Source organism: Conger conger, chromosome 2 (genome assembly GCF_963514075.1).
Source record: "Conger conger chromosome 2, fConCon1.1, whole genome shotgun sequence".
NCBI classification, from domain to species: Eukaryota; Metazoa; Chordata; class Actinopteri; order Anguilliformes; family Congridae; genus Conger; species Conger conger.
In genome coordinates, this window is record NC_083761.1 from 65,563,320 (window position 1) to 65,589,342 (window position 26,023).

The following is a 26,023-nucleotide window of genomic DNA, read 5'->3' on the forward strand; positions in this document are numbered from 1 at the left end:
CTCGCCACGTTCTTGTTTGAAGGCGGCACCGGGTGAGTTTCGGTTGGGTCCCATCGTCATAGACTGCACATACACGCCTCAGACCGCCATCCCCTTAGGCAACATACTACATTAAACATTCAATTACTGCAGACCAGATTGGCAGTATTTGCACTGAACAGCAATTCGTAATCCTTGCGGAAAAGCTTTAGAAACCAAATTGAGGTTCCTTGAGTGGGTCTGCCCTTCTGTAATACGAAACTAAATTCTGTGGTAAAATGGTGACCTCATGATGTAAGATGAAGCTGTGAGAGATCTCCGTTGAATGGCACAGCAGTTGTATGCCAGCCCAGCCTAGCCCAGCCCTCCCCTGATTACTGACCTCTCCATGGCCCTGCTGCTCCAGGATTGGCACATGCAGCTGTTTGTGTGTAATGGCCGAGTCCTGACTGGGTTCTGTTCACTGCTCTTCAGAAGACAGCGCCGCAGAACCTGAGCCTCGGACTGCGGGCTCCTTCTAATCGCTCACTTCCCTCCTCGCACCCTTTCCTTTGCGTCCTTCCTTCGCTCCTCCCAATGCAAGGAATGGATGCGAGGACGGAAGGATTGAGGAAACACGCATTAGGAAATTTGAAGGTCCTTGTTGAGCCATGTTTGAAGCGACGTCAATTACAAGCACTAGAGCTTCGCTAGCGTCTAGCGGATTGGAATTTCCTTAAAGCTGGCAGACGTCGATCAATTTCCAGGTCATGTGAGGAGAGCACGGGTTAAATAAGCGATTGGAATGAGCTCTGTGATTTCAGCCCTGTCACTCACTCAGGGTTCAGCCATTACACTCCTCTATGAGCCCTGGTTATGCACAGTGCCCACCCAAACGACTGCTCTGCACTTTTATTAAGCGAAGGGATGCCGAATCAACACAGGAAGGTCACCGTTTGAGCAGGATTCATCAACAGCCTACTGGTGCCCCCAAATGATTTGGCACAATGTTTGAAACATTCATTGAAACAAAACTGAAACATTAACGTAAACAAAACACGGGTCCAGTCAATGGTAGTTTTTCTCCTGAGGAATGTGGTTTGTTGTCTCTCAGACACTAAAATACTTTGATGTGAATTGGACTAATAATTATAGAGAAAACAACAAATAACAGCTCAACATCCCTGTGTTGGAAGACGGTGTTAGCTCACCATGGTCCGAACAGCACCCGGCTCGTAGTCTCTCGTTAGCAACAGCTTCCCCACCACGCTGTCACAGTGGAGCACTATTACCATGTCACTGTATGCTAAAATAGATGGCGTATGTTTTCATGAAAACGGAAGGTATTATATACTACACACAAAAACCAAAGCTGATTTGGAAGTAATATTTTGTTATTCGTCATGAGTTGCACTGCACTGTTCGGAACATGGCGCGCTAACTTGGTGTTGGGAACAAGGTGAGTTTACGTTAGTTTCAGTGGTTTCAATAGTTTGGGTTTTTCCACTACAACTACGTTTTCATGGAGCTCTCAAAGTTTTCTCTGTGTGTGTGCGTGTACATGCTCTCCCTGTTTGTGGTGCGGCAGTAGCATTGCGGCTGCTTGGAATTTGCCTGACACCTGACCGCCCTGCAGCATGCTGCCCATCACGGCTGTCACTCAACGCTTACGCCACCCAGTCGCTCCTCCCCTCCCCGCCATCCAAGAACCGCAGTCAAGCACATTTCCGCACAAAACATTTTGCGCGCTTGAGAATTTGAAATGGCTTGACTGCTTTCCGTTCTTTTCGGCCTGACCAGTTACCAGTGACCGACTACGAACTGGTCGCGTCCTGCTTGAACACGTGACTGCCGATTTAGCTTTGCATGTGACTTTGGTTGATGCATGTCTTGAAGACGCCTAGGTAACCTGACCCACGGTGAGGCCATAGACAGTAGGCCTTACTTGGGGTCTGAACTCCTCTTTCTCCTTTTGAAGCGAGTCTTCCCTGAAGCAGGCTCACTCTGCACAGCAGCTCCAGCGATTGTGTTCCTCTGGGCAGTTTCCACTTTAAGCCTCATGAATGTGTGTCAATTCATATTAAAGCCAAGAAGTCTAATGGAACCCATGTCAGATCTGTTCCAGTCTCAAATGTTTGGAATTGTCTTCATCTGACAGGAGTCCATTTTAGAAGCATGGAAACCATGTCTCTCCTCTCCCCTCACTGCTGAAACTCCTTACCGCACCATCTATCCCTGCACTACCCTCTTCACCAAGCCTTGGGCTGGTCTATCATCTTAAGTGTCTCCTTTCTATGTTGAGAAGGTTTCTTGAATGTATTTCTTTGAATGTTGTGCTCTTCTGTCGGCTCCATTGTCAGAAGAGCTCAGGATTATGACCCTTTTCTGTATTGCTCCTTGCTTGACCCAGAATTCCTGTTGCTGTGTGTGTAATGGAAATGAGGAATATTAGGTCATACAATGGAGACCGTTGTGTGTCTCATTTCCCTGAGCATCGCAGCACTGAAGGCAATTGTGGGTTGGCTTTTTCCAAGAAGCTTGTGTGGGGAACGGTCAGGAAGTTCAGTCATTTTAAAGCTGTAGACCTTTGTTTTTATTTATCGATATTTTGTGACCTTACAATTACAAGGTTCTATCTGTGATCTGAGTGGTTTTGAGATACTAAGCTTCAAAGATTCCAAAGTGAATGCTCTCCAAACAGATGCTACCTTTTAAATTGAACATTCTTTCATACTGTTAAACAGCATTTTTGTACAGAACTTAAGACATATATTTTAGTGCTCTATAAACAACATATTTATGACTCCAACTCATTTTTGTCACAAAAATGTCAGTTAGAACCTTGTAGTTCGAAGGTCTCGATTTGTTAACGGGAGTGTAGCCATTCAGTCTTTCCCTTCCATTCTCACGCAGGCTCCTTGACCTATGAAAGTTACACAGGTAAATTGTGGACATTAAGTGTGAAAATGTGTGCTAAATTGAGATTGTCCTTTCTCTGTTGAATGTGTGAGTTTGTGAAATGGAGTAAGATGTTGTGTCTCCCCCCCTGTGCAGATCCTGTCTCGCGTGAACCCTAGCGGTCTCCACTCTGCTGTACCTCGATGAGGCACCACTTCGCGCCACGGAGGCGGACAATGCATGGCTGATTGTCACTAGTGCTATTCCAACAACCTCACTTCCACAGCAGCTGAAGTAAAACCAGCTCCTCTTTCAACTACACCGAACGACTTTCTGGCCTTTTTAAATCGTCTCTGACACGCGCACACACTTCTCAGACGTACGCACGGACACACACACACACACACACACACACACACACACACACACACACACACACACACACTTCTCGGACGTACGCACGGACACACGCACACACACACACACACACACACACACTTCTCGGACACACACACACACACACACACACACACATGCACACACGGAGACACACACACACACACTCTCTCACTGAACGGGACAAGGCCTACGTGTGTGCGTTGTTGCTGGCACATGAAGAGGACTGCTCTTGAGAGCTGCTGCTGTCTGCCACCGCCATGGCCTTCCAGGGACGCTTCACCATGCGAGCCGGTCTCACTCTACCTTCTACCGCCATTCATCTGCCCCCCACCCCCCGCTGGAAAAACCTGTTCATAGTCCTGTTGTGCTTTCACGCAGTAAATATCATGTCCGTTCGCCTCTCCAGTCTTTCACTTCTTTTCTATCAATGCAGTCGGTTTAGAGTGGTAGTCTGTTCCATTTTTCTTGTCTGAATTCGTAGGCAGAAATCCACTTAATAAAATGGCAAATATGCAGATGCTTATTTTAATTTTAATTGGCCCATTTTTTAAAATTATTTAATCATTTTAAGATCCCTCAATAACTTGGTTTCCCATCTAAGCCTATGGTGTGTTTTATTGGTGATCACTGCTGTTCAGTTTAGCTAACTTCAAGTCAGGAACAGACATATGGAAACACAACTGCAAACCTTCATTGGGGAAACCAGCATTTGCAGCTTGAAGCAGTGGTTTTGTTGATCTTTCTTCATCTGATATTTGGGTTATTCTTTTGAGGGCTTTTGTTTCCTGTTACTATGTCAAACGCCTACTTCTCTTGACTGTTGCTGTACAGTATATTGCATTCCTTTCTATTTTTTATTTTAAAACTGTGAAATATGTGTATTATAGAAATGTAAATGTTTTTGATTTTTGGATTTTGCCCAAGTCCCCGGCCCTGCCGTCAGTAATGGGACCTCTGAGCCAGGCGATTTCAGTGCTCCTGCCTCCAGGCTCTTTAATCAAGTGGCCTCTCTTCTTCTAGAATATTCTCGGCAGAGGACCTCCACACCTCAAAGCCGGATCAGCAGAAATCGAGCACCTGTCGCCATAGACTGTTTTTAAACATTTGTATGTAATCTTTTTTTTTTTTTTTTTTTTTCTTTTAAAGTTTTAGCTTGTAACTTTGAAAGTGATCTATTGGGTTAAAGGATGTCTCACATTACGAAGGCTCTCAGTACAGTACCTGCAGAACCCTCTAATAGGACTTCTGGTGCGACGTGTGTGGGCTTGCATGTTCTGTTAGTTAGGTAATACTTTGTGGAATAAGTGAGAGAGGCTGCCTATATCCTTATCAAGTTAATAAAAGTGACTACTTCACTATTGTGGAGGAAGGGGCACAGTTGGATTATCTCTGGATTCTGTTTGTCACTGTTGTGGAGGGATGGTGTACAGTTTTATGAGCTCTGGACTCTTGGGGGAATACTATAGGATGTTTGATGGCAAAGTACTATTAACATAAGCAGTGCCGACCTTGGTAGCTGTTTGTGTGTGGTCTCAACAAATTGTGAATGCACCGACACTCGGTTTTTGTTTTGGTAAAATCTTCCAGCGAGTGTACTCTGAATTATTTTATTTTTTTCGTCCCCCTCCCCCCCCTCCCCGGTTTAGATCAGTGAATGCAGATCACAGCTTTTTGGATCTGTGAGTTATGACATTGGCCTTTTAAATGTATCTGTAATGGTACGTAATGAATCCATCTCTGGCTGTGTGGGGCAGTACAGCGCTGCTCTCCCTCTCTCTCTCCCTGGTTTCTTCCTCCACTCTCCCCACAGTTCTGGTGTTCCCCTCCCGGCCGGTCGTGCCCCGCCTCCTGACATCACACTCTGCTGTATCCTGTGTAATTATGGTAACCTAGACCTGTAAGAGTTTCTCATTTGTATTGCCACTGTATTTGTGTACTTTAAAATTGTGTAAATAAATTAAGTACTTCTACTGTTGTGTGTGATTATTTGTATGGATTGTGAGTGGAGGTGATGAGTGGCCCTGGTCAGCCCTGGCTCTAAAGAGAGGAGTGAACCAGCTGCCTCGGTTCTGTTTAAGGCTTTAGGGCAGAGGTGGGCAATGAGGGCCGTATCCGTTTCTGGGTTTCATGCCAACTGCTGGCCTTAATTACTTAATTAGATCTAACATTTATGCCATCTGACATTTTAGCTACATTTCTGGGTGAATGCATGAATGACAGTCAAAGAATGTTCTTCTGTCCCTGTATGATATGGTTTTACTGTGATCTATTCTCAGTGAATTAGTGTTGGTGTATATGGCCAATTAGCTCATTTAGCCAGAGTAATTGGCCGAAACAAAAACCTTCATACACAAGGCCTCCAGGACTGGAATTGCCTACCCATGCTTAGATGTAGCATTTGACGATTAATTGGAAGTTGAACTATACCATTAACTGTCCTGTACCCTGGCAACAAGGTTTTAACTTGATGTGCACTGCAACAGGTAGCCAGTGAAGTGAGATTCGAGAGGGTGACATCAGCACTGGAACACCAGCGGGACCACACTTGCTGCAGTTTAAAAGGCGCTTCTAAAGAAAGACACCTGCAGGAGCTTGTTTCCCCCCAGTCTTTACAAAAGGGCAGTACAAGGTTCCTGGTTTATAAACTGAATAGCCATTGATATGTGAGCACAAACCTGTCAGTATTTGCCTAAATGTGTTTTGAAACCTTTCAAATTGTGAACTTTGCTTGATCGACAGTAATTTATTTTGATGCAGATATTTTCATGAGATTATAAAGCTTAGAATGTTCAGCAAAACGACGGTTCTGTGTCATGTATTAATATTTTTTGAGAATAGAAAATGATTTGATGTAGAACAGGCAACGTAAGCACTTTCTATGTGTTCACCAAAAGATGGCACTGTTGGACAAATTTAGCAGTCTAAGGAAAGACACTTTTCTTAAAAGGTATTTCCTGGAAAATGGTTTTGAACCATTTGTTCTAATACTTTCTTTTATCTCTGTAAAAAAAACATTTTAAACTTCTTTGCACATTTTCAGATAATGGGCATACGAAAGACGATTTATCTTCAAACCATTTAACTGGCCAACAGTTTCGCACAGAAGGTAAACATTACCGGAGCATTGTGTATATCGGAAATGTAATTCCTTATTTATTCCTTTCTGGCCTGTAATCAAAATTGAAGTACTAAATAAAAATTGGAAGTCGACAACAAAAAAAAAAAAAACATTTTTGGGTTGAGTTTTAAGAAAAGCTGAAATGTTTAGATTATCATAATCTCTTTTTCAAACAACTGAAGCGCGCGTTCTCCTCCCAAGCACGCGGATCCAAGCACCACTTATTTTCTATACTCTGTACCACAGTTATTCGTCGTGCTTGAACACACTTCACGAACAGCTTAAAGGCGCCCGATCAACCCGTGGGGGGCGCTTGAGTATGATGAAACGTGAATCCGGGCCGACTCTAACCCCCCGGGCGACGTTAAAAAAATGCGCCAAAGCACAATATGAAGCCTCGCTTCTACCTGGTACAGTAGGTGTCGACACGGTCTTTGGACCTGTTCATGCAGTAGAATATTGCCTTAACCAAATCAGCCCCCCAGTGGATCGTTCCGTTTGATTTGTTTGTGCATACATAGCGCTATATATATTTATCATGGCTTACTTCATGGCATAAATATCAATTATGTCATTATTACATTATTATTTAATAACTATACATTATCATGACTTGTTTAGGCCATCAGTGCTGAAATTGAACACTCAACACATGTAATGGAATGGAGCCTAACATAAAGAAGCATACTCACGAATCCTTGAAATGATTCTTTCTATATCTATGTATCCCCTGGGGCCCCCTGTTCTTCCACATTCATTACTCACAGTACGTACATACATACATACATACATACATACATACATACATACATACATACATACATACATACTTACTCCTGGATGTTTCACCTCCCCACCCTACAGTTCCTGTATCCACCCACTTATGATTGATTTATTTCCTGCTTTACTGGAAAATAACAGAATATAACCACTGGCTTTTGGTTAACTGGTAATACTTTAGAATAAGGTTCCATGAATTGGCATGAACTAATGTAGTTGTTAAATGACAACTACTGAGAAGTTCATCTGTACAGCTCTGTTAATGTATTTGTACATCAATAATTAATGTTAACAACTACATTAGTTATTGCCAATTAATATTGGAATTAAAAAGTCTGTTAATGTATTTGTTATTTGAACTAATTAACTAAGTTCATCCTATGTATGAATATCATGTAACAAATACGTTAGTTGTTAACTAATGAGGAGTTAATTTCCATCATTAATTCATGTTCAGAACTGCATTAGTTGATGCTCATTCATTAACCTTATTGGAAAGTGTGAATGGTTATCTAGCTGACCATAAGTAGACTTCTGCAGGACCCTGTGAAAAGAAGTGAAACAGGAAAAAACAGGCAGAAATTATGAGGTATTCTGTCTTTAGAGTAATGTGATGGGAAGGGGGAGTATAATATAAAAGGAAACTTTAAAGTAAACATGGAGGGGGTCAGATAGAAACAGGGACTAATGAATGAAGACGCCAGTTCCTGCTTCCTGTAAGGAGCAGTGGCTCACAGAGCCAACAGCTGGCCACACCCTCCATTTTGTTTTTCTTAGGTAAGTGATGACGTTTTATCAATGCCTCGCCCACATTATTTGATTTGGAAGGAAATTGTGAAACCGATGAGTGCTTTTCTGTTTGGCATTCAGATGACACATTGGCTCACTCAACATCCCCATGTTTCTTGTCACCTGTTGCGCATTCAGGGTGAAATTTTTTGGGGTGTGTAATAATCAATTCCAAGTATTCATATTTTTAGATACTGTAAACCTCCTGTGAATTGTGAGGTTAGCCTTTTTTGTGCAAATATGTATCAGCTAACGTTAACACAAATGAATTGCTTACCAAAGAATAAATACACCCTGCAAAGATACCTAGCAACTTATCAGCACAGTTCAGAGCTAGAGGGGACTGATAGTCACTGCTCTCAGGTGGAGATATTGATGTGAGCAAGCAAGCCCATTGTGCTACGCTAAGGACCTGCGTCTCATCTCCATGGCGATATGGCAGAGCAGATATGCCAGTGAAACTAGGCCTACAGTAAAAAGACAGGCGTCAAGAGCAGGAGAGAGGAACCACAGATCTGCGTCCTACAACCACAACCCACTCAACATCCTCACTGCGTGATTTTGAGCTGTTACTGACAGACCCAAGGCATCATCCGCTTATGAACGACACATATCTGAGGCCATTCCTTTGTGTTTATTTTTGTGGCCTATTCTGTATGCTTGCTGTGGTTTTGAACATCATCTAAACAGCCGTGCTGGGGATTCCAGCTGGCCCACATTGTAAATACTGCTAAAATCCTCTAAGAGGATTGAAGTGTGTTCTTCTGCCAACTAAGCAAGAGCCCTGAACACTGAAGCCCTGGTCGCTGACTAGCAGGAGGGACATTAGAGCAGGCATTATGGCCTGTTATCAGTCACTTCCCCTTTCTACATAATGCCCATGCTCTTTGCCAGTGAAATGAAATACACACTGTCTTCAGCTGTGTACTATGTCGTTAACACAATGCCTCTCAGGTTTTGCATACCTAAGAATCAAATGAAAATGTGTTCTCTGTGATGTTTCCTGGCATGTAACTGGGTGTGTCACAGAGTGACGGATGTATTAGTGTGTGTGGTGTGTGCATATGCATATGTCTGTGGTCAGTGGGAAATTCTTTTCATGCATTTGCAAAATGTGCTTTGCCTAGAGTTTATGCTTACTGAGTTAGACTGAGGGGGACCTGAGATTTATGGGCTAAAAGTGCAGCACCCTCCTGTTATTTTCACGTTGTGTTACAGACCATGATACCGAGGAGTATACAGTGCCCAGACGGGGTTTAAAATGGCTTCTCTTTCAGTGTACAGTGTAGAGTACAGAGCAGTGGGAGGTTCCAGTTTAGACCCATAGGCTCGCTCGTTGGGTAGCTGAGGGAGCACGGACACCAGCACCTCAGCAGCAAGGAGCACTCAGACATCTTCAACAGAATAAATTTATTGAGAAGATTTGAAACAAATTAAAGCGGGTAAAAATATACTTTCTTCTACTGATGTGGTGACTGTAAAGTGCCTTCTTACAATTGAGTAGACAGACAGGGAGTTCCTGGCCGCAGGAAAGCACTTGACAAATCTCCCTGGTTTAGTTTCTTTAAATAAAATCATTTAAAAAATAATAATAAATAAAGAACAGAAATTCATACAAGCTTCACAACACTCAGTAGTTCCTCCCCTGTATAGCTAGGAGGGTGTGGACACTGAGAGGGAGGGAGGTCCTGGGTGTTAACACCAGAGGAAGTGAGGATAGAAAATGAGTCCAACTCATGCTGTTGACAGCGGAATACTGTAGTGGGGCTTCATTATAAATTTTGCACTACATACTTAAATATTGCTAATTTAGAGGGAGTTATAGCAGCAAATACCAGTGCTCTCCCCAGTACTTGAATTTGAACTTGTGGGCTTTGGTGAGTGTGTGTAAAATACTGAAGTATTGCAGTAGTAAGCACATACACATTTGTAAACCCTTATTTTACTATGATTGGTATATATGTTTACAAATTTGTGAGGGTGAAACAATACTAGTTATGTCTCCCTTCACATGCAGTGTCTACCTTGATTTGCTCCTAAAGATAGCAATATCCCTAAATGGCAGTCTTGCACTAGATTCATTTGAAATGCACTTGGGGACAGGGCAGAGATAGAGTATACAGCCTCTCTGATTGCCTGTACATGAGTGCTGGTCCCAATAAAATGTCAGATCAAACTCTAGGCTGTGGAATTCTTGGTAATGACATAACAAATGTCTATGGGAGTAAGGCGCTAAATGTTATTTATTTTTAACTAAATACCTCAAGAAGATATCACCATTTCAGGACGTCCCTCCTTCCCTTTCACAAATTCAAGACAAATGATTTTACAATAATACATATCATAGTATAACACAGTGATACAATACAGTGACACTGGTTGTTCTCTTTTACACCAACAATCACACATACATACAGTACAATGTGCACTAACGCTGGTATAGAACGGAGATTAAGCCTTTATCAAGAAATATCAAAGGTACACAAGTGCAAATGGCAGTTTATTACACAAACTGGATTTGATTTTTGAGCTTGCTGGTTTGTGAATGGATGAGGGGTACGACCGTGTGATGGCATTTGCGCCTGGAAATGTTTTTGTATGCAACAGAAAGATAGACATACATCATACAAATAAACACACACTTGTGCATTAAAATAGCTCAAAACTGAAAACGAATAAACAAATATTCGTGATTCATGAAAGAAAATGAAAGTGAATGAAGAAAACATGAATAGTTGCCCAATGGTCATAAAGGACATGGGTGCCCATGGTCCCTTTGAACTGTCTTGATTACAGCAAAGCTGTGGTAAGAGATATTACTATGTGACCAACGTGGTGGCTTTCTTTAAAAACCCAGACACAAGGAATGGATGAGAAAGGAGATGGGCTGCCCTTGTTGTACTAAATGAGTGATCAAAATGGAGCTGTGCAATCTACTGTATTCATAAAATGCAAGGGACATTCATGAAGCTCATCAGTTTTAATCTTTACTCAGTGTCCCTCAGCATGGCGTGCTCCATGTATTATTACAGAGTTAAGGCACTACCAAGAATGCAAGGGAAAAAGTGTTTTCCTTTGCTGGAGGTCAGCATCTAAAATGGAAACACTAAGCGGGGATGTCACTCAGTCCCCCAAAGCAGCAATGAATGATACAATTAGCAGTGTTGAAGGCATCTGGGATTTGGTCCAATTAATGAGTTTTGAATATTTGTGTTCAGTTAAGTAGGTGCTGTGTAGCTTTTTTGTTTGGATACAAGGGGATCTGAATGTGGTATGGATTACTCCCAGTCAATTCGAAATTAACCGGACTGCACCAACCATACACCCATCACTGCTAAAACTGCATTTGGAGCAATTTGTATTAAGGTGAAACAAATTCTACATGCTGCCCAGTCTCCTTCTTCATGCATGTAAACTGTGAAATGCAGGCTCACCGATTTCAATTTCTGTTTGAAAATGTCAGAGCACTCTCATGACAAAATAAAAAACACAAAAGGGTCTGTCCAAATTTACATTAGATTTTAGACACAATTCTCAGGTCTTGTGAGAGATTGCCATTTCAGCTGCCTGACTGCTGCTTTACACACAATAATGCACACAACAGTGAAGAGGTAGGAGGAAACCTTAGAAGATGACCCCAAAAGCAACGACAAATAATAAATGAAAATCCACTTGCTGCCTTGACTTCAACAAACGATGAATGTACTGCCCTAAAGTATTTATTCATTTTGAACTGTCATATTGACCTTTGTCCTTTGATTCTCATGTCAGAGATTCATTTCATGAAATAAAAAGCCATTGCATAACATCACATTCAGAACCTCATTCATATTCCCAAGTAATCACACCTCTTTTATCACCTGTGCAATGTAACAGAAATCCCTGCACTATGCTCAAGTCACAATAAATTGCACAATAAATCTCTTTTTCTGTGTAGCACAAATATGCAGATAAGCCGACATTTATCTTCCGGGTACAAACAGTAATAATCTTGCTCGCATGTGCAAGAGAAGCAGTCACGGTTCTGAGTTCCCATCCACAGATTATTCTGGCTCAATTCATTCTAAAATGCATACACACAATAAGTGATGTTAAAAAGCATTTTCCAATGAACTGAGAAGTGTATGTTATAGTGAGTCAAAAAGTGTCCAGCTATGCTTTACTACGTGTTCCTACACTTTGACCACAACTCCCATTCCACTCTATTAGAATGCTCCATGGTATAATAGATTCAGGAAGAGTACCCCTGAAAGAAATAAAAAAAACTAAGTGCTCAAGTGTTGCGGGTTCATCCAAAGCCTGAGCATCTATACAGAATGCTACTGTTCCTCAGCACATTCATTAGATGATACAGCGAGAGGCAAGTGTACTTGGTGGTTGTTTTATGTGTGGAGACATTTTTGCTTTTGTAACAGTGCCGTTTCAGTGCAGTTGTGAGGTGCCTCCTTTTCAGCATGTGCTTTAAGCGTGTCTGTTCTCTCATATGAAGCAGCTCCAAAGAGCACACAAAAGCATACAACTATGTAACACCTAAAATAAATACAGCAGATTGTAAAGCATCTATTTGCCTAACCTTTAGGGGCTTCCCATCCACTTCATGTTCAGGTCTGAAATGTTATGCTTTGCTCCCACTGTCACAGTCTCTCCTGTGATGAGGGCTCTCACAGACACGTCTCTGGGTTGGTGGCCACCTCTCCATTCTCCTCCTTGCTGTCTTTCAGAAAGGTCTCCACCTCTGCAGAGTCCACCTTTGCGTTCTCAGGCTGCTTCACTTCTGGTTCCTTTTCTTCCGGCTCCTTCTCAGTCTCTTTGTCGGCCTCCTCCTTCTGCCCTTTCTCCATGTCCTCGCCAGCCTTGCCGTTCTCTGCGGGGGGCTTGTTGAGCAGCTCCATCTCTCCTACCTCCGGCTCCTGGGGCTTCTTCTTGAGGCAGAAGAAATTTCCGGAAGCCAGCACAATGGCCGAGAGGCACACCTCGCACCCAGCCAATAAGAACACATACATATAGATCTTGGTGGCATCTAGCAATCTCCCTGCAAGACAGAAAAACAGGTTAATGTTCCACAGAGCTAAAGGCATTTTGCTTGTACCATTTGTTTTACATAATCTTCTGCATCCTGCGGTTCTTTAACTTGCAGGAGACAGTGTTGGTCTATAACTCATCATATTCCAATGAGCCAAGTGAAGACTGACCTGCAGAGGGTGGCCCCACCAGCACAGCGATGGCCTCCATCAGCAGCACCAGGCCAATGGCGCTGGAGAACTTCTGTGTGCCCACGATGGCCATCAGCACCTCAAACTGGAGAGCACCAACCATGCCATAGGAGATGCCAAAGAAAATGCAGAATGCCACCAGGGAATTGTAGTCCTTGGCGAAGGACCCCACTATGTCTGCCGTACCATTGAAGATCATGGCGAAGCTGAAGAAGTAGACGCAGCGTGGGCGCATCCAGTTCAGCCCGGCGATGACACCGCAGATGGGCCGGGCGAACATGTCGACGAAACCCAGGATGGTCAGCAGCAGGGCTGACTTGGTATCTTCATTGCCCAGCTCCTTGGCGTAGCTCACCACAAATACAGGTGGCACAAACAGGCCCAGCACCATGATGGAGGCTGCAAGAGTGTAGATGACAAAGCCCCTATCCTTGAACACGCTGAAGTCCAGGAGCTTGGCCTTGGGCTTCTTCTTCTCCTCTGTGACCATGACCTGGCTCTCTGGTTCCTCCACTTTTTTGGGAGCAACCAGTGGCCTCATGAGGGCTCCACAGACACAGCAGTTGAGCAATATCCCCCCCAGGATGAGAAAGCCCCCCCGCCAGCCATACGCGTGCTGCAGGACCTGCCCCAGAGGCGAGAGGCAGCACAGGGCAACCGGACTCCCTGCAGCAGCCAGGCCATTCGCCAGTGGGCGTTTTTCACTGAAGTACCTGTTTAGCATGATGAGGGAAGGCTGGAAGTTCAAGGCCAGTCCTAAACCTGGAATGAGACCACAAGCACTACACTGAACATTCATGCTAAACCAGACATACACCGTGCAGTTACGGGCCAACATGACTGAACATTGAACATGTGTTCCAGAAATATATGTATGTGTGTGCATGTGTTTATGTCCATGGTTTCTTAAGGTGAGTCTCACCTGTTATGACACCTGTGGTCAGGTATATATGAATGATGCTGGTTGAATAGGATGCCAGTATCATACCCAGGGAGGCAAAGAGACCCCCCACCATCATCACAGGGCGGCACCCAAACCGATTCACCAACACACTGCAGATAGGTCCTGTGGACACACAACAATCACACTACACTTCAGTATTACAAACATCATGACAAGAAAAATATCAACGTAGCTCCTCTTGAACTGGCTAACAATGACAGTGTATGACACAGAGAGCTGTTGCTCCTGAGAGAAGGGTGTTCTGACCTGTGCCGTATAGCATGGCCAGCAGGATAGAAGAGATCCAGGCCGTGTCACTGTAGCCCACACCAAACTCCCGGATCAGCTCTTTGAAGAAGACGCTGACAGCTTTGGGAAAGGCGTAGGAAAAGCCGGTAATGACGAAGCAGCCGAACAGGACCGCCCACCCCCAGCCCCCGTCTGGAGCCTTCACCCCAGTGGGGCCATCGTCAACTGCCACTCCTCCCATGATTTTCTCCTCTCAGGCTCGCCTAATTCTGCATAAAGACAAAGCCAGAAGTCCAAGTTAGACACCAGCATCATATTCAGGGATTTACTTTTGACATCAAAGTCTCCCTTTTAAAAAAGAATCATCTGTGGAATTTGCTGACAACGTATTAATAAGATATAGGGCCCATTGTGAAATAACTTGATTATATATCAGCAATATCTTTTCGTATGTACGTACATGTTATACTGTACATGTTGAGGAGCTACAGCCCCATACTTCATGAGAACATCGACAGCCCGGTTAATGAAATACCATCCACCTGCGGCAGAGACCCCATGTCCTTAGCTTAGCTTTGATGTAATGTTATCGATGTGCATATCCTCTGCCTTTTCCAGTCTACAGCTATCGCAGTAGACAGTGACAGGGTTTATACACTAGGTGGCCAGTGACTTCAACAAAGCCATTCTGCGCTTGTGATCTGAGATCCTGTATACTATGTTGTGTAATTAAAATGTATATATGATGAATATTAGTAGTCCACTTGTTTAACAATTCAACTCTGTGGGTTTGTTTGTACCAATTTCCTTGGCTGTGACCACCATCACAGTGTCTGAGATATATAGTGCTCTTTAAAACTATGGGAACAGTTGAGTAAAAACAGTTATTTTTGCCAAATGCTTAAGGCATTTCAATTTGAGGTCAAAAGATGAATATGAAACACAAGTTCAGACAATCAGCTTTAACTGCTGGTGTTTACATGCATATATGTTTTACCATTTTACAGAAACATCTGTTTTTCGTTGAGTCAAAGCACATAACTGTGTCAATTCTACGACCCGCTGGCTCTTTGGAAATGCCTTTCCTGGCCTTCACCGCAGCCATTTTCAGTTGGTATTTATTTCAGGGGGTCTTCAGTCGCCTCTTCAGCGAGTGAAATAAATACTCAATTGAATTTACATCAGGTGGCTGACTTGGCCAGTCCAAGACTTTACAATTTTCCCCATTGATTAATGCTTTGGTTGCGCAGGCAGTGCGTTTGGGCTCATTGTCATGCTGCAGGGTCAAGCTCCCGCCAGTGAGGCTGGTGGAATTTCTTTGTACCTAGCCAGACAAAATCTGTCTGTATACTTCCACTGCAGCCATCCTCAATTACGTCATCAATAAAGACGAGTGAGTCAGCTCCAGAAGCAGCATGTACGCCCAAGCCATGACCCTACCTCCTCCTTATTTAACAAATGAGAAGGGTTACTTTGTATCATGGGCTGCTCCTTTCTCCAATCGTTTGGCTTTCCATCATTTTGGTAAAGGTTTATTTTGGCTCATCTTTCTATTTTCTGGTGATCTAATCTGACCTTTTTATTTTTTATTTGTTTTTAAGTCCACCAGTTTTTTTAATATATAAAAAACTGCTGTACTTGATATTCTGTGTTATTAATGACTCTGTCTTCCCAACATATAAGTTAGTTATTTATATATGTATGCTGCAATGTCTGTTCTGTGGTTTAAGATCATGGAACCCCAGAAAGGTGTAATGGCTGGCTGGTTTGATTGACAGCCAACTCCAGAGCAGGTCAACATGGTTTCTCCACAACACCACCTTCCGAAACCTTGCCAGAGCTATCAGTTCATTCGGATTCATCACTGCAGCCTGAAATCTGAACACACATATTTTAATGTGGATGAGTCCTGTTTTGCTATATACCTCTGTCTGTTAAATGATCCCATTGCTTTTGATCTTATTCCATGCTCATTTGTCAGTTTGTAGAAAACCATATTTGTAGCTGGGTTACAATGTATGTTGTAAAGCTACCAGAAATCACAGTGTTTTACAACCCAGGGAGTGCAATTGAAGCAGCAATTGCCTGAGGAAGGGAATGTCTCCACAAGCTTCAGTTACATGATGGGGGATACTCCTGGGTATATTGGTTCACACTCCTACGATTTCAGAGGTTAGATATTGTATGAAAATTCAAGGCTTAAAATTTTTTTTTCCAAGATATTTCTTACCCAGCTAGGCATTTCTATTGTTTTCCTTTTTGTCTGTGTGCATACACATTGCCCCTGGGTAACATTCAAATGATCATTTAAATACTATTGATTTCCTACTCCATCCTTCTCCTACTCCACTCCTGGCACTCAAGCTCATTTCATTCATCACTTGAAGACACTCGTGTTAATTATAAACTCATAGTAAAATAAATGGCTTGTCGGACAGGATGTATTTTGGAGACTGTCATTGGTCCCTGAGGCCCTGGGCGTGGTTGCCATGTTAGCAAGCTGCCCTGTGAATGTGCAGTACATGGGCCAATCCCAAGCCCCACTTTGGCAAGCAGTACCCCTGACCTCTCAGGTCTCTCTCACCCTCCTCTCTCTTGGCCCTGGACCTCTTGGCTGTCAACAAGTGAGTCAAGAGTTAGGCTAATTATTTTTCTGTATTTGAGAAGTGTGTCTGTCAGCCTGGAGTAGGAGACAGGGGAATTCAATGTTTCCCCGCTTCAATCCAGAGTAAACTGGCTAGATGACAAATGGAAGAATAATTGCGAGACTTGAGAGTGACACACTGCTGGAGCTTTCAAGAGCATCCAAAAATAGATACTGTAACGTGTTTCTTAGAAGGCTCACTGAGGAAGCTCTGAAAGGTGTCTCTGTGTCAGACAATATAAGCACAGAGAATAATGTTCCCATCACATTAAATTAACCACAAACTGAAAACTAAACTATTTACCATTAGTTATCTCACATTCGCTATAATATTAATACATTACACAACCACCTAATTTTCATAGACTGGTGAATTTCATACTGGGTAATCCCACTTTATCAAGGCAAATTAGAACATTAGAACGTGTGTAATGTTAGATTATTGTTCCCAGTATAACCTGTTCCACCTTAATGTGTGTAAAACAAATGATATCAGTAAATAATCTTCACTTTCATTCACAGTTGCTTTCAGCATGAACAATGACATTCGCTTTATCCCAAATATGTGAACATGCCCTAGCTGCTTATTACACTGTAGTCTCATATGATCGAAAATAATATAATAATCAGAAATAAGCAAAAATGGCTACATAAATATAATTTAAAGATATTTCAGCATGACTGTGTGACACTGTGTTTTAGCTTTAGCTTTAATGTACTTTCAAATGGAAATGTGTCAGGTCAACAATGTCTAGTAGTATAATAGACACAGGCACTGGGGAAATGAATATATTTTTACTAATTTCCTTTTTCAATTATACTACTAGACATTGTTGACCTGACATATTAGTGGCTGGTAGGATAATGCACACAAGCTAATCACATCTGACTGCAGTTACAACATCAGAAACTGAGGCAGGTTAACCTTGTGAATGCAAAATGCATGTCCCAGAAGCTGTATACAAGTAGTTGTAGCTTGTGATTATGAAATTGTATAATATTGGTACAAATGAAATTAAGGGACAAACCAATTTGCCTGGTCTGTCTATCTGGAGTTCTGTTTTCTGTGGTACTTTTTTTTTTTTTTGCTTTCATTTTTCCAACAAAATGGCATGACATTTCCAACAGAAATAACAGAAAAGCATTTGAGCATCTTCTGCAAGTTAGATAGATAATAGAAAGGATGTTATTGTTAATAATTAGAAATTAATGCAAACAGCAACCTACCCCTGATGCAGCTGCTTGGTGTGTCTTGGTGGTTTGAGCCCCACGCCACATCTTCCCTAGTCTGACCCAACACCAGCACTCTGCTGGGACTGATGTGCCCCTCCTAAAATAAGACCCTGACATTTCTTCTGCAAAACAGACTGAGCCACGCTGCATTCGTAGAATCAATGTGAGACCATTTTAGACACACAGTACATCAAGGTCTTAACACTCTATAAGCACACGTATGGTCTATAAGCACAGAATGTACTGTAGCCTTTGTTTAATGTCCTGTGGCTGAAATACTTCATATCCATCCTGTGATTTTATTTTCATTGCCTTCTGGAAACCACCAGTTCCTTCAGCATCAGGTCAGTCCAACTCTAGCTTCCCTTCTTCCATAGACCCTCTACTTCAATGTTAACTCAAACCTTTCTTTCCCCACTGCATAAACACAAACACAGCTGCATGTTTTCCTCTTTTACCCATTTGTGCTAATGCTAGCTGCCATTCGTCTTCATTTACCTCACCATACCAAAGCCCATGTACATTCCCCACTGTGTGAGCTAGTTGGCTGCCTTCTTCCTTTACCCCTCTGTGCTAACGCTAACATTAGCTGTTCTTCCTTTACCCACTATGCCAACTCTGGGTGCCCTTACCCACTGTACAGCAGTATTACTTCCTCTCTCACTTGCATGGCTCCTACAGTTATCCAGATGGCTGCTGTGCCTGAAGGGTCCCACTTCATTCCGAATAATATTAGAGTACGGAAACTGTGACTATGCCACCTGCTGCCCCAGTCCTCAAACACAATAAAGATTACTGGTGACAGGTCCCAGCTGATGCCACTAGTTTTAGGCCTGATGGGGAGCAGCTCTTCTAACTGTAAGCATGCTGTTTGGTCAGTTATCCTCCTTGACCAGCACTCAGCGCTGCCTCTCATAAACCATATCTGACAGGTTCATGTACATTGTTCGTTCTGCCATGCAGTGAAGACTTAAGAGGATACTTTTTGTTGAAAAAGGCAAAATGATTGGTCTTACGTACAGTCCAGTCCACGTATCCACACATTCTACCTTCACCACTTGTGTCTACAATACCTGACTACATGATAGACAAGGCTTCCCTGCTGAAAAGAAACAGTTAGCTGGTAGCTGGTTGACCAGTTAAACCAGCTCCACACTCAACATGGTTTGACCTGCTCAAGCTATGTTTTGCAACAGCTGGTAGCTGGTATTTCAAGCTGGTCATAGCTGGATTTTATAACAGGTTTCACAGTACTCTCTTCACAAAAAGAGCAACATCCCTACCAAAAATTCTATTTTGTCTTAATGTTTGCTCCTATATAACTTTTCCTATTATTGATTGTATTTACTTTGGACATTAACAAGAGTAATGATACACATTAACTTCATCATTGGAATATCAACAGCACTATATCATAATACCAAAAGGTGAAATATATACCAAAGAAAAATAAATTGATGACAAAGTGGATTCAACTTCATCCAGAAACACTTTTTCAAGTCAATTCACGTTTATTTCTAAAGCACATTGAAAATGACTACCATCAACCAAAGTGCTCCACAAAACAGATGAGAAAATAATAATACACAAGAAAACAATGATAATACACAAAAAAGGACGGTTCTCACGACACGGGGAATTAAAAGCAAGGGAAAAGAAGAAGAGATTTGAGATTTGAAAGTGTTTATGGAGGGTGCAGACCAAATGAAGATAGGCAGTCTGTCCCACAGTCTCGGGGCAGCCACAGCAAAGCTCCTAGCTTTAGCCGGGACTGAGGAACAGAAACTTGGTGGAGGATGTCAATGACTGAGGCGGGGAATAAGGCTGAAGATGATCTGAGATGTTGGGAGGGGCCAAACCATTAAGTGCTTTAAAAATAAACAACAAGATCTTAAAATCACTTCTAAAACTAAGGTGTGATACATGCGTGAATAATTATTTCAGTCATGAAATGAAAAGAACGGATTGGCTTTGGCTATGGCTCTGAGTTGTAAAAGAAATCTGGCTTTAATAGCAGAATTTGTCTATCAAATTAAATGGCAGAATCAAAAATAAATAGGTGTTAAAATTTAAACCTGGGAGCAGAGAAGAATGAAAGTTCTTTAGATATGAGGTGAACCACTTTAGGGCAGTGCCTTGAATGCTCGCCATATGCTTAATCCGGTTGATTAGGATATCATGGTCGACTGTGTCAAAGGCAGTGCTAAGGTCCAACAAAACTAAAGTAGAACAATATCCAGAGTCAACCGTCAACAAGGGTTCTGAAGCCAGACTGGAACTTTTAATAAAAAAGATACTGGGACTAATTGTGTCTAATACCATTTCAAGGTGGTGTGAGGGGAGAATACTGAACAATGACTGCATAGTACACACTGTTATCAGTTTTGTGGGAAATGTGGGATCAACCAGCATACCATAGATGTTTCTGCTGTCATAATGGCCAGTGTATAGAGTTCAGCAGCATGTAAAAAGGGTCTCTGTATGTTGAGGTGGCCAATATTGGATAGACAGAGAGAAATTCCCCAGTTTCACTCCCAGTTTCTTGCAAGCAATGTCCTATGCTGAGCTATTTCAGGGTTAGTCTTCTGTCCAAAGCAATTAGCATCACTTTAGATCGCATATAGGCCCGGCGCGTCTGCACTCTCAGCGCCAAAAGCAAAGTACAGCTTAATGACGCAACAATGTACTCATTGGTAAGAAGGAAAACATAAAAAGCCATGCGTTTGACACATATCTCTGTCTGGATTCACAAGAGCTTATTAAAGAGAATGTAAAATTATCATGTTTAATATGACCAGCCCAGGACTGTGGAGTCACATGAATAAAAAGTAAATTTGCAAATATCTTCAGATCGTCAGTATCTTTTAATTGAGAAGAAAACTGGACAAGACAGACATTTCAGTGTAAAATTTTCTTCAGTGTGTTTATTTCAGCTTTGCGCTGAAACGGCTCTCTTGTATAAAGGGTGTACAGTGAGGAAGTGGTGTTGCATGAAAATATGTTTTTAATTGAGATCTGAAGATAGTACAATCATAGAGGTGTTGAAGGGGCTATTGTTGTACTCTATAAAAAAAACATGGTCTTTTTCTGTTTCTTGTATTTAAAAAAATACAAAAAGATACTAGTCTCTGCAATGGGGATCACAGCTGAAGGGCATATACTGTTCATTTCCAATGCACTCACCTCGGCTCAAGGACCATACCAATACTTTCCCTGTTTCAACCCATACACCATATGTCCGGGGAGACCTAGCACTGATTTGAGGTTAGAAACATATCCCTTGTAACTTGAGTTGGTCTACAATGAATAGCTAGAGGTGTGAATGAGCAGCTTATCCACAGTAACTAAAGCAAGACTGGTTGTCTTAAACTCCTAATGTGCCCCAGCGGGATGAAGCTAATTGTGTCCTGATTCCTGATAATAGTTACCAAATGACAGCCCAGACTTCAACCAGCACTGCCAAGTCTATAGGAGTCAGCCCATGATCTTAGTGTACGCCATTGCCAACCAAGCCGCTTAGATGCTGAATATATAATTTTACATGTGTTTTTTGTGCAGTTGAAATGCAGAGTGGCGTGGCTACGAGTGGGCACAAAGGTTGTCTGCCAACCCTGTAGTGAACAGAAGTATCCCACAAATTATCCACCTGTACTGTAAAATGAAAATTTGGTTCTCCCCAATAAAATAAAATGAAGTAACTGATTACAATAGCAGTTTTACGTTTGCTCAGAATTCAAGATTCTGTGGATTGCAAATTCTAAGCTCAGGTAACAAGCCTTTTATGTTGGTACAGTCCACAACCATACATATGTTTTAACTCACATTGTGCTGTTCAGCTAACAGAAAAAAGTCTATTTGTTTTGTATATTTTACACTCAATTAAAATACAAAACCAAGGTTCAAGTAACTGAGAATATTAAATTGTGACAACGTAAATCGCGCTTAAATAGCCAAACATAACAATACGAATACTTCCAACTTGAATGTGAGCGGATGTTTTTGAATGCGATTGTAAGGACAGGTCTGCAGCGTAGCTCAAGGGGAATTGTGTAACCCCGCCATCGCAGCTCGCACTCAAAGCCGGAAAGATGGAAGAAATGATTCGATTGAACGCTCTAGAAACCATGTTCACTTTGACCAGTGTTTCGGTGTGTGGCAGCACGAAATAACAAATGGCTTAAAGGTACAGTTCGTACACTAACGACTAAAATACCCCACACAATAGATTGTTTAAAATGTCTCGACAGGAGCTATTCGTTTAATTCCCTCGTCTGCTATGGATGCAGCCTTTAGCATCCCTACTGTTGCACGTAACACTAAGAATATTGGGCTTTGTAGTTTTCTTGGATGACTGATCTTCCGAACTGAACGCACTACGCTTGTGCAAGAACATTATGCTATTAGCTACTGGCTGGAATTGAATATGAAGACATGTAGAATGGTGATTATAATGTACAAATACGAGTAAAATTACTGTAGACCTACAAATGAATGCTAGCCTATATGAACTTAAACCCCTTAAACCCCTCATTAAGTTAGTCATGAACAATTATTCCACACATTTTAAGTGAAAGCACAGTCTCGATATAGCCTTCTCCCATTCTGACTTACAGACCTACGGCGTGGTAAGCAATGTAACCAAATGCTAGATCAGCTTCGTGACCGGAGACTTTCATCTAAACATTTTTTCAAATAACTGCTTTTTTCTCCCTGTGTAGACGATAGTTTTATTTGTGGGACTGATCTAGTGATGTTCGCGACTAACGAAAGGATGGATAGGCATTCTATCACAGCTCTGCACCAACCGGTCTGCAAGCCTACGTGATGAACGTGATGTTCTAGTAGAATACTGACCTGATCAATGCAGTAAGCAAGAGCAATGTTCTACGCGAGGCAGCTATGTTCACATTATCTGACTGTGGCACGGACAGCGTCTGCCGTTGTTGTTAAAATGAGCTATTCCACGAAGGCTTTTTCTAGCATCACTGAAACGGTAGACCTTTTTAGTTTCCAAACCAATAGTAGAGGCGTAGGAGAAATGGTTACTTTAAGGTTTCAACCGAGTGCTGCGTCGTTACGAAACGAGAAGTGATGCAGTCATTGATTCAAGAGCGACACACTTTTATATGTGTAGATAATTTACTAATGTAATATTTCACAAAGTAAAACTTACATAAATATTAACACTATGCGGTGCTGTCATTGCAACGCATGTTTGATAATATAGAAAAACTATCGAAAACTAGAGTTAATTGTAGCTATATAAAATATTTTATAATTGATAGAAGTTTCCTTTTGTTTAGACACAATGTTACCTGTTACCTCATACCCATAGACGCCTGAGGGTTGTACCAGTAACAAACGAATTAGATACATGTGCCTAAAATAGCCTAGGATACATAGTGATGCACATAGGCCTACTCGTCGCCACAAAATAAAGTTTTACTGTTCTAATAGCCTACCTATTTTACGAAACCAGATATTTAAAAAACCCATCCCCAGTGCAATTGATCAGATACTTGTAACATATATCGGCATGAATTCAATTTTGGTTGATAAAATTATATGAAGAAATGAACGGCATCTTGCATTAAACGAGCAATTGGCATGTAAGATCCCTGATTGGTAAAATGCGTGATCAATGGCTAAAACATAGAGTAACACCTATTTAAGTCATACCATCTATCCTGGGTTCAGTCCGACAGAACCGTTATGTTCCCACATGAGAATCCTCACAGTGTGAATGCTAACATGTAACATTTCCATCAAAGCATATGAAAATGCACTTGCCACGCGGAGGTCTAGCAGGTAGTCTACCCTGCCGGTTAGTTAACATAAATATTGTAGATGATTTCTTTTCTTGAAACCTAAAGTATGCTGATTTCACTCGGCATGAAGGTAAATGTCTAATAATCTCGATTAGTAGTAGGCTAATTATAGATTATAATATAACGTTACAATCAATCGCGTAAATATCGCAGAAATGTTTATTTCTGTTTAAAAAATATTAAATTAAATTAAATAAAAAATAAAAAATAAAATAAAAAAATAGAATTTAAGGAGAATAATTCTAATGACCATTATGATTAATTGAGACGTTTCACAGATCATTTCAGCGTAGTCTATTCAAGTTATTTGAGAATTACAATGATCAGACTCACGTAGCCTACCTTAATTATGGCCTGGCGCTCCGAAATGCAGTCGATCTCCGTCTTGAATCTACAATTTTATGCTATAGAATCACGTTTTGTTCCGCACGTCTGACTGGATGCCTCACTCTGAATGGGAAACCCCTTATTCCGTAAACGCAGTAATCTTGGTCCTAGAGCCCTCCGTGTCCTGATGACTCACCTGTTGGTGCAATTGATGATGCTTGTTGCTGGGTGACCGCGTATTCCACTGCTCATAGGAGGGCAGTCAGCAGTTGATGAGTCTGTTTGTCGTCAGTCTCCTCCCTCCTTCCCGAATTCCCTCCCTCCAATTCAGCACGTCATTGTGTCTATCCAGATGCAGTTAGTGGTTCCCTGTGCTACGACCGTGGGCGGTGAAATTTTTTTTGGGATATTTAGGTGTGAACGAAATATATGATTGAAATCAATTTAACATAGATATGACATTAAGAAATCCACACAGCATGTCTACATAGATGAACATAGATGTGTGTGGAAGGATCTATTGTGATCTATTGGAACAGCAAGGCCAATTCCTTTGCTTTTGCAATACACTAAATAAATTTGTGGTTGAGATAAAAAGATTAACACAAGACAGAATTCAGAATTTCAGCTTTTATTTCCTGGTATTTACACCTAGATGTGTTAAACTACTTAGAACATAGCACCTTTGGTATCAGATCACCCAATATTTAGGTGAGAAAAAGTATTGCAACAGAGAGTATTTAAGTAAATGAAAGTAAATAACACTTCATATTTGGTAGCATATCCCTGCATCAAGCCTGTGACCCACTGACATCACCAAACTGTTGCAGTCAGCCTCTTTCAGTTGTTGTTTGTTTTGGGGGTTATCCCTTCAATCTCTTCTTCAGGAGGTAAAATGCATGTTTAATTGGGTTAAGGTCTGGTGATTGACTTGGCCAGCTTAAAACCTTCCACTTTCTCTCCCCAATGTAGTCCTTTGTTGTGTTGGCAATGTGTTTTGGGTCATTGTCTTGCTGCGTGATGATGTTCCTCCCAATTAGTTTGAATGCATTTCTCCGTAAGTTGGCAGACAGAATGTTTTTGTACACTTCTGAATTCATCTTGCTGCTACCATCATGAGCTGCATCATCAATAAAGATTAGTGAGCCCACTCCAGAAGCAGCCATGCAAGCCCAAGCCAAGACACTTCCTCCACCGTGCTTCACAGATGAGCTTGTATGTTTTGGATCATGAGCAGATCCATTGTTTCTCCACACTTTGGTCTTTCCATCACTTTGGTAGAGGTTAATCATGGTCTCATCAGTCCATAAAACTTTGTTCCAGAACTTTTGTGGCTTGTCTCTGTACTTCTTTGCAAATTGTAATCTTGCCGATTCTTACTACTGATGAGTGGTTTGCATCTCGTGGTATAGCCTCTATATTGCGAGTGAGATACCTTCACCCTTGCCCTGTGGAGATTGTTTGTGATGTCACTGACTGATGTTTTGGGGTTTTTTTCACAGCTCTCACAATGTTTCTGTCATCAACTGCTGTTGTTTTCCTTGGTCGACCTGTTCAATGTCTGTTGCTTAGTACACCAGCAATTTCTTTCTTTTTCAGGACATTCCAAGTTGTTGTACAAGCTATTCCCAATTCCCGATTTCC

At 41.8% G+C, this 26,023-nt stretch overlaps 2 protein-coding genes across 3 annotated transcripts in view; one reads left to right on the forward strand and one right to left on the reverse strand.

Annotated features, from left to right (window-relative positions):
• The window catches only part of LOC133115055 (casein kinase I-like), a 27,044-nt gene extending 21,819 nt beyond the window's left edge, over nt 1-5,225 (forward strand). Inside the window, exon 9 of the mRNA XM_061224773.1 lies at nt 3,013-5,225. Coding sequence (XP_061080757.1) covers nt 3,013-3,063 — 51 coding nt within the window. The 3' untranslated portion in view covers nt 3,064-5,225. The remainder of the gene's footprint in view (nt 1-3,012) is intronic.
• Nucleotides 5,226-9,337: 4,112 nt separating this feature from the next.
• Nucleotides 9,338-24,594, reverse strand: slc16a3b (solute carrier family 16 member 3b). 2 transcript variants are annotated; one of them, XM_061233020.1, is made up of 5 exons: nt 24,395-24,594; nt 14,366-14,616; nt 14,078-14,221; nt 13,135-13,917; nt 9,338-12,974 (listed from the first exon to the last, which is right to left on the reverse strand). In XM_061233020.1, exons 2-5 carry the CDS (start codon nt 14,586-14,588, stop codon nt 12,604-12,606), a joined length of 1,521 nt encoding a protein of 506 aa, XP_061089004.1. In that variant the 5' UTR covers nt 14,589-14,616; nt 24,395-24,594; the 3' UTR covers nt 9,338-12,603. The 2 variants fall into 2 exon arrangements, with proteins under 2 accessions (XP_061089004.1, XP_061089005.1); XM_061233021.1 differs by lacking the exon at nt 24,395-24,594 and adding an exon at nt 23,079-23,191.
• Nucleotides 24,595-26,023: the final 1,429 nt, after the last annotated feature.

Bases quoted from the DNA above. Each gene is read 5' to 3' on its own strand.
- slc16a3b (XM_061233020.1), bottom strand. From the start codon at position 14,588: ATGGGAGGAGTGGCAGTTGACGATGGCCCCACTGGGGTGAAGGCTCCA. The intron at 13,918-14,077 runs GTGAGACTCACC...GTCTCATTCCAG, and splicing joins GACCACAGGTGTCATAACAG to GTTTAGGACTGGCCTTGAAC. The intron at 12,975-13,134 runs GTCAGTCTTCAC...TCTGTCTTGCAG, and splicing joins GGTGGGGCCACCCTCTGCAG to GGAGATTGCTAGATGCCACC.